General features: G+C 43.2%; 1 protein-coding gene and 1 long non-coding RNA gene across 4 annotated transcripts in view; one reads left to right on the top strand and one right to left on the bottom strand.

Moving 5' to 3' along the window:
- Positions 1-14729, bottom strand: part of LOC112987134 (uncharacterized) — a 30029-nt gene that overhangs the window by 7076 nt on the left and 8224 nt on the right. The window lies entirely within an intron of this gene.
- Positions 190-14729, top strand: part of LOC112987133 (uncharacterized) — a 35030-nt gene continuing 20490 nt past the window's right edge. The window contains exon 1 of the mRNA XM_064522095.1: positions 190-340. Coding sequence (XP_064378165.1) covers positions 260-340 — 81 coding nt within the window. The 5' untranslated portion in view covers positions 190-259. The remainder of the gene's footprint in view (positions 341-14729) is intronic.

Here is a 14729-nt window from a genome sequence, read left to right as displayed (position 1 = left end):
CCGGCAGCGCGGCCGCCCCGGGCGCCCCCGCGGGGAGCCGCCCCCGCCCGCCCGGCCGCGCCCCCCGGCCGCGCCGCGCCCCGCGCCGCAGGTGCCCCCGCGGCGGGGCAGGGGCCGGCGGCGGCCGGGGGAGGGGGCGAGGGGCGGGGAGGCCGCCGCAGGGGGGTCGCTGTCAGCGGCGCGGCGCGGCGCGGGGCTCGGCGCTCCCGGCACGGCGCTCCCGGCTCTCCCGGCGCGGCCCGGCGCAGCGCCCCGCGCCATGGCGCGGAGCTTCCCCCGCGCGGGGCTCGTGCTGGCGGCGGCGGCGGCGATGCTCTGCCTCGGCGGGGCGGGCGGCAAGGTAACCCCGGCGGCGGCGGCGGCGGCTCCGCGGGGCGAGGGCGCGGGGGGGGGGGGGTTCTGCGGGGCGGCTTGCGCGGAGCCCCCCGCGCAGCGGTGGCACGGTCCTGCGGGGCCTGTGGCCGCGGCACCCGCTCCCCCGCGGTGCGGCCGAACCCGAAATGCCGCGCGAGCCCCGCGGAAACCGCTCCAACAGCCCGTGCGGCAGAAGCCGGCGGAGCCCTGGCCCTACGGCGCCGGCAGCGGGGGGAGCCGAGGGACCCAAACCGGCGTGTCGCTGTCCCTGGGATCGGCAGCCCTGTGCGCCCGGCCGTCGCGCGCAGAGCAGGTACCTGCCGCGAAGGACGAGTGCCGCTCTCAGGGCAGGGATGTGGGCACCGGCTGCCACCCACCCGGTGAGCGCCCGGGACCGGGGCGGCGGTGGCAAGGCAGAGCGGGCAGCGCGGAGAGGCTCCGTGACTTGGGGCAGTTGCCGCTCTGCTGCCCCGGTCCCGCTGCAAGGACTGGGACTTCAGCTGCAAACCCCTGTAGGAGCAGGGTTTGATACTCCTGGTGCAGAGCCTCAGATGTGTAAAAGATGAGCCACTATACAATGAGAAAGTGATTTTCCGTAAGTTTAGGTTTAGCTACTTAAAAAAAGAGTTGCTTTTCCTAGTGGAAAACAGCACTGTAATTCTACCTGCTGCACCGACTCCCTGCCACAGCACATATGAATACAGCAACGACACTGCGGTTGGAACGAAGATGTTTTACCTCACTCTGGAATCCTGGCGAGGAAAACACTGAAAACTTATTAATTAAGCCACAGTTGTGCTACTGAAGTGCTAAGTATTAACTTTACAAAGGTGCACGCTTAAATGTATTGAATCGTATGGTTGCAGCTTTTTGTCTTTTGTTTCTCTTTTAATTCAGAATTGCCTCACATAATCTGTAAGCTTACTTTCTCCTGTTGGTTTTGTTAGTGGAGATGAACAACTGCCTCTTCTAGCTGCATGCCTGTCTTATTAAATGACATAACATGCTTGCTGCCCTAAATGAGTACATCCTTCCTGTGCTAGTTTTATTGTAATTTTGCCTGTACAGTCCTGAGGTGGAACAAATACCAGCTGTGTGGTGTGCCTTGGGGTGTGAGTGGTGGCAGTGGGACACAGAGGATGTGTCGGCAAGCTCTACTATATTTGGCCGGTGAAGTTTTTCAATGCTTCCTATCCAACTTCTGTTGTTCTCTCATTCTGAAATCGGGATTGTCTGATTTCTTGTCAGGCAGTATCTGAACTAGTTAAGTATTGATGAGCAGTACTTCAGAAAAGAAACTGCCTCCCACTTACTTTCCCAGGCAGGACTTCTTCTCATGGCAATTATTCTTTTGATCACATGTTGTCTGTAGAATCTCTTAACGTGCAGGACAATTTCTTGTGCAGAATGAAACAGGCATTTTCTACTGCTTATCTTCCTAAATACGACAGAGTGAAATGTGTGTGTGCAAACAGACATGTATGTACATCTCTTGCTCCCTGCTCTTGTTATTTTTTTGATTAAGCCGCACTTGCTCTGTGCTCGTCAAGGACTGCAGTGTGCTGTGTAGGCTTCATTCTTTTGATCTTTTTTGGCTAGATTCTGATAATATGTTACTATGCTAGCAAAAAAAATACACATCCTACTCGAGGCTGTTGGTTCAAATCTAGTTCAAGTTAGCAGTGGAATAAGGTATTCAAAGATTTATGAGAAATGAATTGTCTTCTGGCTTAGAGTTAACAGTGTAAAAACATCACAGGAACTCCCTTGGGAAGGGCAAAGTCTGCATGAGGCACAGGAGACTGAAATGCTCTTTTCATCCAGGAAGGTGGTCTCCGCAGGGCAGAGTTGAGGAGCTTGGGGAAGCTGTGGGGAAGCATGGATGCTGGAAACATGTTTGCTTTGTGGAGAAACAGAGCTCTCCCTCTCTCTGGCATCCTTTACAAAGTACTACAGCAACACAAAAATAGGGGTTAGATCAACTGAAGGAAAACTTGAAGATAGGGTGTGTGATGTTTCCTCCTGTGTGTCTGTATCAGATGGAACAAGATCTGCAGATGAGTAGCTTGTTTATCCTGAAGGAAAAAAGTAAACCTGATGAAAGAATAACGTAGCCAAAATTCCAGTTCTTTGTGTGTCCATAAAATATTATCTGTTTAATGACATCCCTATAGAGCAGGTCTCTATGCCAGTGCCATCCTTCATCTGGTATTCTTCTGTTCACTTGCTGGCTTAAAAAAATGAAGCCTTTGTTGTTCTTTCTAAGAGAAGGAATCTTCAGCAATCCTAGACCGTCTAGGGAAAGTCTTAATCCTGCTCCCACTGAGGACTATGGCAAAATTCCTGCTGGTTTCAGAGGGAGCAGGATCCTTCCCAAGATCAGTGAAGTATTAAAAGAAAAAAAATCATCTACTAAAATATGCACCTCAATTAGCAAAGAATGTGGCCTGATTAGTAAAGTGTATGAAATTTCAGCTATTAAATTCTACGGCTCTGATCAACAAAGCACGCTGCACAATTGGCAATGTATCCAGAATCTCAACTACTGCACTAGCCTCCTGCCAGATCAACCAAGCATGCAGCTGAATCAGTAAATTACGCAACTGGAGCAGCAAAATATGCACTGCTGACTGGGGGGGAAGGACATGGAAATTCTCAAACATTTACAAATGACACACAATAGGTCTGCGTATCTTGCCTGTCACCCTCTGCCTTAGGAAAACAGGAGGCAGAAAAGATAATTTTATCAAGTCTCTCCCAACAATTGCTGTACTGGAAAAGTACAGCCGGCTCGGACTCTGATAGCAGAAGCCCTACTCTTTACCAGCTGTAGTACACATCTGGTTCCAATCCTGGCTGCCAGGTGTGTGGGGGTTATTTTACTAATGCTTTAACAGGATTTTTAGGTCCAGGTAGTTTATGATTTATAGCTCACTGTAAAGCACTGTATACACACACAAGGCTGTATTTCTGTCTCAAGAAACTAAGCCAGTCAAGAAAAAAAACAAGGCACCTTCAAAGAATCTGAAAGTTTTGCTGGCAATGAGCTTAGTATCTATTAATCACTATACTGTTTGTAAAAGTACTGGGTGCTTTAGGAGTAGAAAATGATAGGTCTTTCCTATTTTCTTTAGAGCTTGATTAATTGCCATAGCTGCTTCCTATTGTGTTTATGATATACCTTGGCAGATATTTACTGTCTGGACAGTTTGGGAGTTTGGCCAGTTTGGGAAATGGCTATATTCACACACCCTGAAGTAAAAGAGTTGTTACCTCTGTGTATGTGCTTAAAAATAAAAATCCAGCTACAATAGCTGGTTCTGATCTTCAGAAGTTGTATTTGTTTTAAATTATTATTTCTGTTTTATACAGAAGAGCTTCAGGTTGTCCTATTTGAAAAAAAAAGATCTGTTCTGGGATTTCTATAAACTGCTTTCTTATATCTAGAAGTAAACTGTGTTACGCTGCCTGTGCTCAAGGAAGGCATGAGAATTGCTTTGTTTTATTGCACTGCTCACTTTAGTACCCAGGAGTCTGAAGCATTATTTAATTGAGTATAAAAAATATGTTTTCTTTTTCTTTTAATCCACTACAGTCGGTACATAAAACTGGCTTGTACTGAACTTCTTATTTACCAAATTTCTGTCTCATTTCCAGGTCAGTTCAATGAATGATCCCATTTAGTTCTTTTTCCTGTTTAAAATATTTCCTACTGAGTCCAGAGCAGTGCCCTTAAAACATAATTGATTTGGGTCATTGAACCTTTATTTTTCATGCATGTTAGTTTGCATCCCGCCACTGGTCTGACTGGTATTTCAATTAGAAAAATACAGGCGGATTTCTCCTGGAGGCTAAAGTTCACGTGGAGTCTCTGGCGAAATAAGATCCTGGAGTATGTATCCCTGGAACTGGGCAATCATTTGTAACTTTTTTTTCAATTCTCTGTCTGGCCAGAATGTTGTAAATCTGGCTCTCTCTTGTTAACTTCACGCTAAGCAGCAATAATGTCCACAGTGTTTTAGTCTTAATAATTCTAATTACTGGAGAAGCCGAAAGCTGAGAAGATGGATGAGGCTGGCCTTAAGTCCTGCACAGCACATGGGACGCTCTCTTTTTCTGAGCTGAACCGTAATTCTCTTGTTTTCCAAGACCAGCAATGGAAGAAGTAGCCAAGGTAAGAGAAGTAAGCCAGTAGCAGAAGATTTCTGGAACGATGTGGATAATCTTTGTGCTGAAGGAGCTAAAGGAGTGCTGTACAGCTAGAGACGCCATCCATTCATCCTTGGGATGAAAATCCTGAAGTCATTTTTGTTTCTAAGTAGGTTGACGTGAACAATCCTGTTGCACTGGTTTAAAAAGAGCCAGCAAACAATCTTTCCTGTGGTAGCCAGCAAACAATTACTCTTTTTTTCCCCTCTCACTTGCTTCTTTGCAAGGAGTGGTGGTTGTTCATCTGGCTGTCTCTTTCTTCCTGCCTCCCTTTCTTCTGAAAAAAAGAGCCTGTGGCATTTTTGGTACCAGAGAGTGGCTACCCAGCAGTGGTGTAGCTAGACCAAAGATTAGGTCTGGTATAGCGACTCTTCCTTTTCCACACTATTATTATAACAAGGTCAGTCTATCCACTGATATCTCAGGTCTATGAATATTAAATAATAAATATCCAACTTGATGGTTAGATATAGATGACAATACCAGCTAAGTTTTGAGATGTTTTAGGTCCTTCCTTTAGTATGAGAAGTACTAAATAAAAAAAAAAACCCATCTTTTTTACTTGTACAAATCCATGACAGGAGAAGGGTGGCGTAGGGACAGGGCACTGTAGGTTCTTGGATTAATATGTAGAACGATTATACAAAAGTTGAGAAAAGCCTTACTGGCAACTTTAGTTCTTGGACTTGATGTAGGAACATTCTAATTCCTCTTACAAGCTTTCAGCAGCAAATGGCCTTATGCTTCGCTTTGAATACCCTTACTCATGTCACTGCCAATGAAAAAGAGGTCCAAATTTTGAGAGGAGAAAAGGCTGATTTGCCGGTTACTTTTCTAGGATTCTTGGGGCCCTACCAAAGCTCACAGAAGTCTTCTAGCTCTTCAGGAGGATTTAGATCAGACCATAAGTACTGCTGACTCAGATTAGTAATGATGTACATTGAGGACAACATCTGTACTTGGGTTTGGGTGGAGTCCTCTTATAGCAGAAAAGTTGGTAATACTTTTACAACACCTTTCATCAGAGGATTTCAGAGTTTCACAAATATCTAATTACAGAAACTATTAAATTATGTGAAATCCTTGGTCCTGGGGGAGTACAGCAGCACCATTACAGTTGAGTAAAAAGCAGGGGTGGGTGGTGTTCAAAGAGCCAAAACAAAAGCAAATGTGCCACATGCAAGCCATAACCTGCTGTGCTATCTCATTTTCATCCAGTATTTTATTCTTCTCATTTCTTTATGTTAGCAGCCAGGTTGCAACATCAAACCACCTAAACAAAATGGGCAAGTACAAGCATCCATTCAGAATTACTGTGAGGTCTGAAGAAGAGATTTCTGGAAGTTCACTGATCGCTTATGGATCCATTTCCATACTGCTTGTGTTTTGTTATTCTCTTAAGTAGTAGTAGGTCTGTAGGAAGTGTCAGGTGCCAAGGATGCCAGGAAGGACAGCTATTGAATACAGGAGATTTGGGATGGAATATGACTAAAAGTCCAACCTTACCCAAATCGGAGGAGTATGATTGCTCAGTTTTTCCAAGGAGGGTGGGCCAGCCCTGCATTGTACTTACTTTGGGATTAGCAATGGGAGATCTAACCCATTTATTCTACCTAAACACAGCCTTCTCCTGACCTTGGTTAGTAAATACCCTCCTGTTTTCAATGATTGTTCAAGTTTTTATTAAAAGTTTTTTTTTCTAGGTTTGACTTAAAATGTGGAGCCTTTGCTGTTAGAACTAAGACTTGAAGCACAGGCTGCTTATCTTCTTGTCTTCCTGCCGGTATTATACATCTGCATTTGTGAGCAGTTCAGGTGGATCTGAGACCTCACTATTTGAATATAAGAGCCCCAAGGAGCTGCTCATCAAGACTAACTTTAAATGCCAGCTTAGTAGGCTGAACACTTTGATTTGCCTCTAAAATCAACAGTAACTTATTCCAGGTTTCTTGGTTAAAAGTTGAATGATGAAGAAGAAAGGATGTCTGCAAAGCAGATTTACTTGGAAAAATAAACCGCTCACTGGTTGGGACCCTGTAACAACAAACCCACTGCTTAGTTTTTCCTCTGGCTGCAGTACCTGTGATACTTTTTTTCTGCTTTCTCCCACACCCTCCCTGCTGTGCCTTCACGGTCTCTCCTTATGTGTAGGCAGTAAAGTAAAATTTACAAGCATCCTGCTTTCTGAAATCCTGGCAAAGTGGGAGTCTTGGAAATTTCCCTTTACAGAGCACACAAGAGGAGACTAATCCTGGAACAGTGAGGTGGGGAAAAGAGCTGCTGTTTGTATACCATCCAAAACTAAGTATGTGCCTTCGAACCATAACAGATCTCTGAATCACCAGCCTCAGTTGTAGCAATGTCTCATTTAGAAGCTTAGTTAAAAATATTTTGACTCCAAGTTCTTGCATGAAAGGGAGAAGGAGGGTTTTTTTGTTTGCTTTTTAAGGATCACTACATGTGTCTCCTGCATAAGTCCTCTCACCTGCTAGTGACATTTAGCGAAATAACAACACGGTTCCCAAAGAGTTTCAGTAATAACTCTGTAGCACCCAAGTGGCAATACAGAATATTTGCAGGTTTTAGCTTTCACATGTGGAATGTTTCCTTCTCCATATGGTTGTACGACAGACATCCAACATGCAAAACATCTGAAGTGTCTGGATGAAACAACTGGGTCATGCAGCTGAAAATGAAATCCAAGCACAAACAGCTCTCTCTCTCTCTCTCTCTCTCTCTTTTTTTTTTTTTTTTTTTTTTTTTGCAAGGCCAGTTTACATGTACACGTGTGTGTTTTGTTTGCTTTTAAAGATCAAAATTTATTTGCTGGGAAGCGGCCAACAAAATTTGTTTCGGATTGCCTTCCAGTTTCCCTTTCTTCTGTTTTTGGTACCCTTAAAACAAAACAAAGCATTTTTGGGCAGCTAGGCTACATATGGATTTCATTATTTAAATGTTCCCCAAGTATTTGAGAGGTTATACATACATACATATGTATATATAAAAAGCTAATTTGGGAACACTAGTCTTACAGATGCCTATGAACATACATAACTTGCTCAATGGACTTTTATACTGAACTGTACAAGCAAGCTTCTTTTACTGCAGTGCTATAGCTTTTGTTTGTTACACATTTCATCTGGTTACCAAGCAGTTCAGACATAATCTGACCATGTTTTCTACTCTTTAATTTGAGCTGCTTTGGCCTGTTCAATTTATAGAAAATGAAAACCAGATTGATCTTCTGGTAACTCCTTCTGCATCACCCCTGTCAGTTCCTGCCAGCCCTACCATTTACTGTTAATTTTTTTTATGGTGTGTTTGTACACTTTGTTAATTAGAACTTGCTCTAGTGAAAAAAGACCTGTGCTGACCTATTAAAATCCTGAAGCAAATGATCATGGCATCTTGAACTCTTCATTACACTGCCTTACTTTGATTTACGATGGTCCCATCATATTCATGATTATTTGCCTGAGGAGACACTCTAAATGATGTCTTTGTTTATCTATCTAAAGCTTTACATTTTTTTTATATGTTTGAATGAGGGTATTTTCTGAAAGAAAAAAAAATAAACCAAGGAGAACAGGGGTGGCAGCTTTGTATGGACGTAAGATCTTATTTGTTATGGCATCTCACATCCGATGTGGCATCTTGCACCCTCTATTTGTCTGCTGAGTGTCCAGTCACATGAGTTAACTCTTTTTTCCCTTCAAAGACTAGCCTGAAAGTCTACAAGAAAAAGCCAGTTGTTGATGTGAATTCTAGCACTCCCTGGTGGACGTTATCGTAGATAAGTAGCAGGCATGCTTAGCTGTAAACGCTAATGTTGGGATGAAAGGGGAAAAACCAATGATCAGAGTGCTCTCATGAAGACATGCCTCACTTGCATTTGTTGTGTGAGCCTAGCACAATACATTTATCTGAGATAGTAATGACAGATTTCTACTTAAAATAGTTCTACTTTACTAGGTTAATCATTGCAGTCCCCAGGGGAAGACTGCCTAGTCCAGTAGGTCTTCCCAAGAAATGGATTTGCATATTGGAAATAGATTTTCAAATTATTTCATAGAAAAACAATCTGTTTTTTCCCTTTTGGACTGAGATGAAAAGAAGGAAATGAGTATTGCAATGTGGGACTGCAGAAGGGGAGAAGTGAGGGATGGAGAACAGTTCAGTATAGGACCTGACACTTGGTTTTTAAGAAGAGCATTTTGATGTCAGAGTATCACTGAAATCTATGAAAAATTAGAAATCTCTTATGTCTTGGCCTAGGTCTCTTCCAGAGCATTTCTATCTGCATTTCGCACTCCTGCCAATGTTTTATCCTCTTCATGGGTGTATCTGTACCTTGGCATACTGCAATCATTGAGTAATTAGTCAATGTCAGGGTAGGCTCATGATATTAACTTCAACATGGGAAACTGTCGTACTAATAGGTAGCAAAAGTACCCACAAAATGCCAGGCTTCTGCCAAGCCCAGAGAAAAAGTATTCATCAAAAGAACTTCTAATCTTAAAAATTTTAAGCAAAAAAAGAACTGGGTGAGGAGAGGGAACTTGGCTTGGCCAAACCTAGTTATAACTTGCAAGACTTCTTGTAGGTTAATCCAAATCAATCTTGATTAAAGAACTGAACAGGGAGGACTAAAATTTCAGCCTATTTATGATATGGGGGAGAAAGCGCAAAAGACATTTTTATTGTCTTTCCAATATCCTGACACTACCATATTCTGAGAGGTTTCACCCATGAGAATTTGGGTAACTGAGTTAGCTAGTAAGTCTCCTTAAAGTCTCATCATTCCTGAGCAAGGGAAACACATTCTTTCAAAGGCTGTTAAGACCATCGCTAGCTCCTGCTCTGAAGTTCCCTCTGCGGGGAACATCTCTGGCTTTGTGCGTAGAGGGACACTAGCAAAACTAGCCAGCAAAGCGCCACACCCAGAGCTGGGTGATCTTCATTCACTGCCTTATGAAGGGAACTTATATCATATACTCAAAGTATCTGTAGCTACTGCAGAAAATTCTGCCTGTTCCTCATTACTATAGTGTAGGTTGGCATCTCTGGCCTAACATGGACAAAGGTTTTTTTCTTCTCACCTGAACCTCCTGAAAGAAGCAGACGGAGCATTAGGTTGGCTTTCCCTGGTTGCTCTGCAGGGTAATACAAAATGTCACGTTACAATGTATGCACAGACTGCTTGTACTGCTGATTATACTATGGAAAGCTGTACTGTTCCATGGATAATTGTTTGGAAAACAGCCTCTGTTTGTGTCTCTGGGAACAAGCATTTTTTTGTAAGCAGAAAAAGCCATTGCATCTCTGGAGTTAAATGAGGAGGTCTGTTGTTCTCCACAGAAGCTGGAGCACGTTGCTGTGTCTGGTGGTTGTCTGAGTGCCTGTGTTTGTTTTTTTGCGATTTTCCTTTTCCCCACCTCCTGTTCTCAGAGAGGATCAAGTACGAGGGATGGTGACCTCATGGTGCAATTATGCAATCTGCTTGAGGCCAGGTATCAAAATACACTGCAGCTGTGCACTGGGACCTCGTGGTGGCCGGGGGGCCAGGGCCTCCTGGCTCTAATGAGATCACTGACCTTACCCTGCCACTTCTTCTGCAGCTGCTTTGATTCACAGAGATTTGTTGTGGCAATGACCTGCATAACGGTTTGGCAAGCTGGTAGGAAATGCCGCTGCTTCTCCCTCCAAGGGCAGGCGCTAAGAGCTGGCCTCTGAGACCTGGGAGCAGATGAGGAGCTCCTGGGCCCTGTCGTCCTCCTTCCAGCCCGGCAGGGTCTACATGCCCTTTTCCAGGGGCATGCAAACATTAGCATCCTCACTGATTTTTGAAGAGACGAGGAGCAGGTTACCTGTTCTGTGAAATAAAAAAAGTGCCTTCCAAGCAATCTTTTTCGGATGTTGAGTTCAGGGCCCAGTTGCAACAAAGTCACATATGGGAAGAATAAGGGGAAAAGCTTGCCTGCAATCTGAGGCACATTTGGGTCTCGAAGTCCTGAATTCTAGTCCAGACTTGACATTCTTTGTTCTAATTGCTGCACTGTGTTCCTGCTTCCCTCCTCTACTCTTCCAATAATATTTTTGTTTTTGTTGTCTCCTGCAGCAACAGGTTTTGACAGTCCTCTTCCCTTCCTACCTGCATATTTGTTCCCTTCAAATATCCTTTCAACCAGAGAAAAATAAGTGGAAAATTTGGTGATAGGCAAGAAAGCAGGGCCCTGTAAAGCTATCTGATGTGTGCCAAGAAGGAATATGAGATGAGTTGGGTTCTTTCCTGGAAATGGGATTTGCAGAGTGGAAATGTCACATCCATAATCACTTTCATGTGGTGGAACTGCTGTTAACCACTACTGAAATAACAGAGCATCTGTTAAAAATGCAGTTTTGGTTTTGCTTAAATCCAGCAGGTTGCACTTACTTCTAGAAATGTTAGACCCTTGTTAAAAACATGAGTGCAACGGCACCGATACCATAAATGTATTAAAAGTAAATGCATGTTCATCCCTGTTTCAAAGTCCTACAACTGAACCCTGTTCAGTGCTCTTTTATGTAAATTTGCTCAGGGAATGGGAAGGGAATATAAAACATCCGTGCAGGTATAGAGGTTTGTATTGGGACAGGGTTATTGGGAGTCAGAGAGATCTCTTAGCAAACAGAATACTCTCATAACTGATGAGACCTCTTTTGGGGTCGGTCTGAAAAAAATCATAGTCAAAGATTTAAAGAAGGAGACAGGAATGGGACAGCTTTCTCCTTATAACAATAGCCTGTCAGTCCTATGTCCTGATCTACTTCTGTCAGGCCTACTACTTCCAAGCATCCAGAGATCCTTGAAGAGTTGCCATAATACAGCAAGATGGAGTCTTCATTTGCTGTTTTCTTATGTTTTAAACAGCAAAAGCAATTAGGCAGATGGGGGAAATGGTGATTCCAAGTCATTCCAAGGAATGCTTCTACTGCCAGGTGGAAAAATAGGTTAGATGGGCTGCTGCTATATCTAGTCCATTCAAATGGAAGAAAATAAGCCTTGCACGAAAAGATGAGATGAAAATGCAAAATTCAGTAGAGTGTTAATTTTATAAAGCCTCCGATTAACTATGTCTTGCACTTGGAAAAAATCCTGCTAACCTTGGTCTCTAGATCAGTCAGGTAGTGAAATAAAGGTTCTAAGGATAGGTCTCTTTGTCACTTTTTAATCTAACAGACTGGGATTTTATATCTTACTCTTGGGATAGTCTTTCCTCAGATCCTGTATCTGAAGCATCCAAAAAGCACAGACTTCTCTAGCTTGGAAATACTGTGAGAGAAGAACTTCAGGCTTCCGCTGGGAACCACAAGAATTGTATTTCTGGTGGCTTTGCAGTTAGTTCCTGCCACATCAGCAAGTAAAGACATGCCTGTATTTTGTTTTTTCACCCTTAAGCTAGGAGTGAGGAATGACCACTTCCCTCTCTCTTTCTCTCTCTCTCTTTTTTTTTTTTTTCTTTTTTTAAAGCCTTAAGTTTGGTATTTTCTTACTATTCTGGCTGAAGGTTCAGGCCAGTTCATATTTCATCGCAGATGGTTGGCTCTGTTCAAATATCCTAGTGAGTCTGAGTGATCTTTAACTCAGAATGAACCTTCTATGTTTGGAGGGCAAAGTGATATAGTAACCAAGATACCATACCTTATTCTGTGTATTATGAGCAATTGCAAATATGCTGGTGGAGCTAGCATTTTAAAGAGGTCCCTTGGGCAGAATAAAATGTGAAGGAGCTCATGAGGTCGTCTTAAAGCCTTGCCAACTCTTTCAAAGAAAGATGTATGTGCATGTGTGTACGTAACGTTTTTAATTTCGGAGGGGTGAGGGATCCTAAGTAATGCTAGCTGGATTTTCACGACACTGACACTACAGTGAGTTAAGATGACTAAATTTAGTCATCCAAACTGAAAAATCTTGGATTACAAGACTGCATCCATTTCTGTCCAAAAACTAATTGCATATTTCTATGGTTGCTGTTGAGTCAGCTGTAGGATAAGGCTACTATAGAACTACCAAATACTTCCTGGAATCCTATTTTGGCACCAGGCAGCTGCAGTGGATTTTGATTGTTAAACAGAACAAAACAAAAAAATCTAACCTGGGAGGGGGTTTTCTCATTTCTACTCAAAAAAATTCACCAAGGTGCCATTTACATAATAGGGTATTTTACAGGAAAGGCCAAAACATAAAAGAATCTTTCAGTCAAAAGCACAAGATCATAACCAAATATTTAGACTTCAGGGTGATGTTCTTTAAGGGCCTGAGGTCTGTATATACACCTTCTATACTCACCTTCGTTCTCATTACCCTGATTTTAAATCTTTCTAGGACAGCCTTCAAGCAAAGACCAAAAAACCCTTTAACTTGGATAGGAGATAACACACTTCTGTTTCTGAAGAGACTAATAAATGCAGCAGCTATTAAATGTTCATTCAGTTTTAAATGTAGTTGATTATTCCTTCTTTGGCATTTGTAAAAAGAACTGGAAGTGACATTTTTAAGTCTGCCTGGAACTGGAAATACATGCAAGAAATGCACAGAAGCTGAGACACACATAACATTAATGAGAGAGAAGTGGGTTCTGATCTTTGTAGATCTTTTCCTTGCCAGCCTGCAACTGGGTATCTCTATTAAGTGTGTGGCTTGGCCCCTGAGGATGGCTTGGAAGTTCAGTGGCTCCAATGTGTGTCTCCAGTTTCCTCTGCAGGGGCTTTCACTCTGATTCTTGTGTATGCACCAAGAGAACTGGATATTTCTTGGGTAAGTTATAAAAGAAAACAAACTACATTGGATAGATCCCCAGTCAGACAATCTGAGATTGTGCTCCTGGAGGAATGACAACATCAAGACAGGATGTCCTCCTTCCTCATCTTTGAAATAAATACACTTTAAAAACAAACAACCTTTGGCATTGTGCATGGGATGCAAGCAGGACATCATCCTCCAGGTTGCTGCAGACAACAGCTCCCTGTAACCACCATTAACATGAATGTAGAAAATGTATCACTACTTCACTTCCTGGGCTTCAGCAAAAGCTATGTGCACAAATGGACTGAGTTTCCGTCGTCAGGATTTTGCACCACTTTGTCTCAACTACTCTTCATCAGGGCTTGTATCTTTACAAGCAAAACCACATGGCCACGTCACCTTCTCTTGCCAGCTACATTACAGCATCCTCCTCACAATCCCTCTGGGCTCCCAGCATTGCCTCATGACAAAAGCATTTCTTGCTTGGAGGCAGGGCAGAGAAGCTTGAAAATATGAGTCCTGACTGCCTCTTTCTAGTGATTCAGGCAGAGGTTGATACCCAGCATCTGCTGAGACCACCTCATGAAAGAGCCCTGCTCTTGCAGGCCAGATGGAGGCTGACATGACATGCCATTTGTGGCTTTTTGCAAGAACCTTCTGCAGGTTTTGCGTGTACTGCAGAAGGGGTGAATGTGGCTTCACTCTGGTGGAAGAAGCCAGGAGGGTCACCCTGCTTTGATGTAAAAGTGCTGCAAGAACTTGTCTTATCCTGGCAAAATGAAAAACTTGTTTCTGTGCATGACTTTGATTAGCTCTAGTCGAGTGACTTCTTTGGCAGTAACTGTGATTAAAAAGAGGGTGTTAATTAAATTCTTCTCATGGTGGGATTCTCTTAGAATATGTTGATTCACTGACAGTATTCCTACTAGAATAATGCAAAGGCTCCAGGGCCACATTTGTAGGCGTCATGCAAGTGGAGAGCAGAGCTGATGATTATATTACTCAATAACTGTTCCCTCCCTGTGTATATACTTGGTAGGGCCTTATAGTAAACTCTCATCTCGCTAAAGCTATTCTTTCCCCCCTTTCCTGCATGGGGATTCTGCTTTTTGTTAGTGCCACCTGTTTCTCAAGAGCTCTTCTGTTTATAGTCACCAGACTAAAAAAAATCACATACTACTGGTTTTGTGTTGCAGACCCTACACATGAAGGGTTTGCTCTTTCTCTGAGAGAAATGGTGGTCCTCAGGAAGCAAATGCTGGTGTTTGCAGTGAGATTTCTGAACAATAGCTTGCAGTCACTTGTGGCCACATCTGTTCTAACGCATCATAGCTTTATGCTTAAGGAAAACTCTCAGTTTCTCTATGACTGTACTGCACAA

Source organism: Dromaius novaehollandiae, chromosome 17 (assembly GCF_036370855.1).
Source record: "Dromaius novaehollandiae isolate bDroNov1 chromosome 17, bDroNov1.hap1, whole genome shotgun sequence".
Taxonomy (NCBI): domain Eukaryota; kingdom Metazoa; phylum Chordata; class Aves; order Casuariiformes; family Dromaiidae; genus Dromaius; species Dromaius novaehollandiae.
Note: the sequence above shows the minus strand (reverse complement) of the source record. Positions and strands in the feature narration are given on the sequence as shown.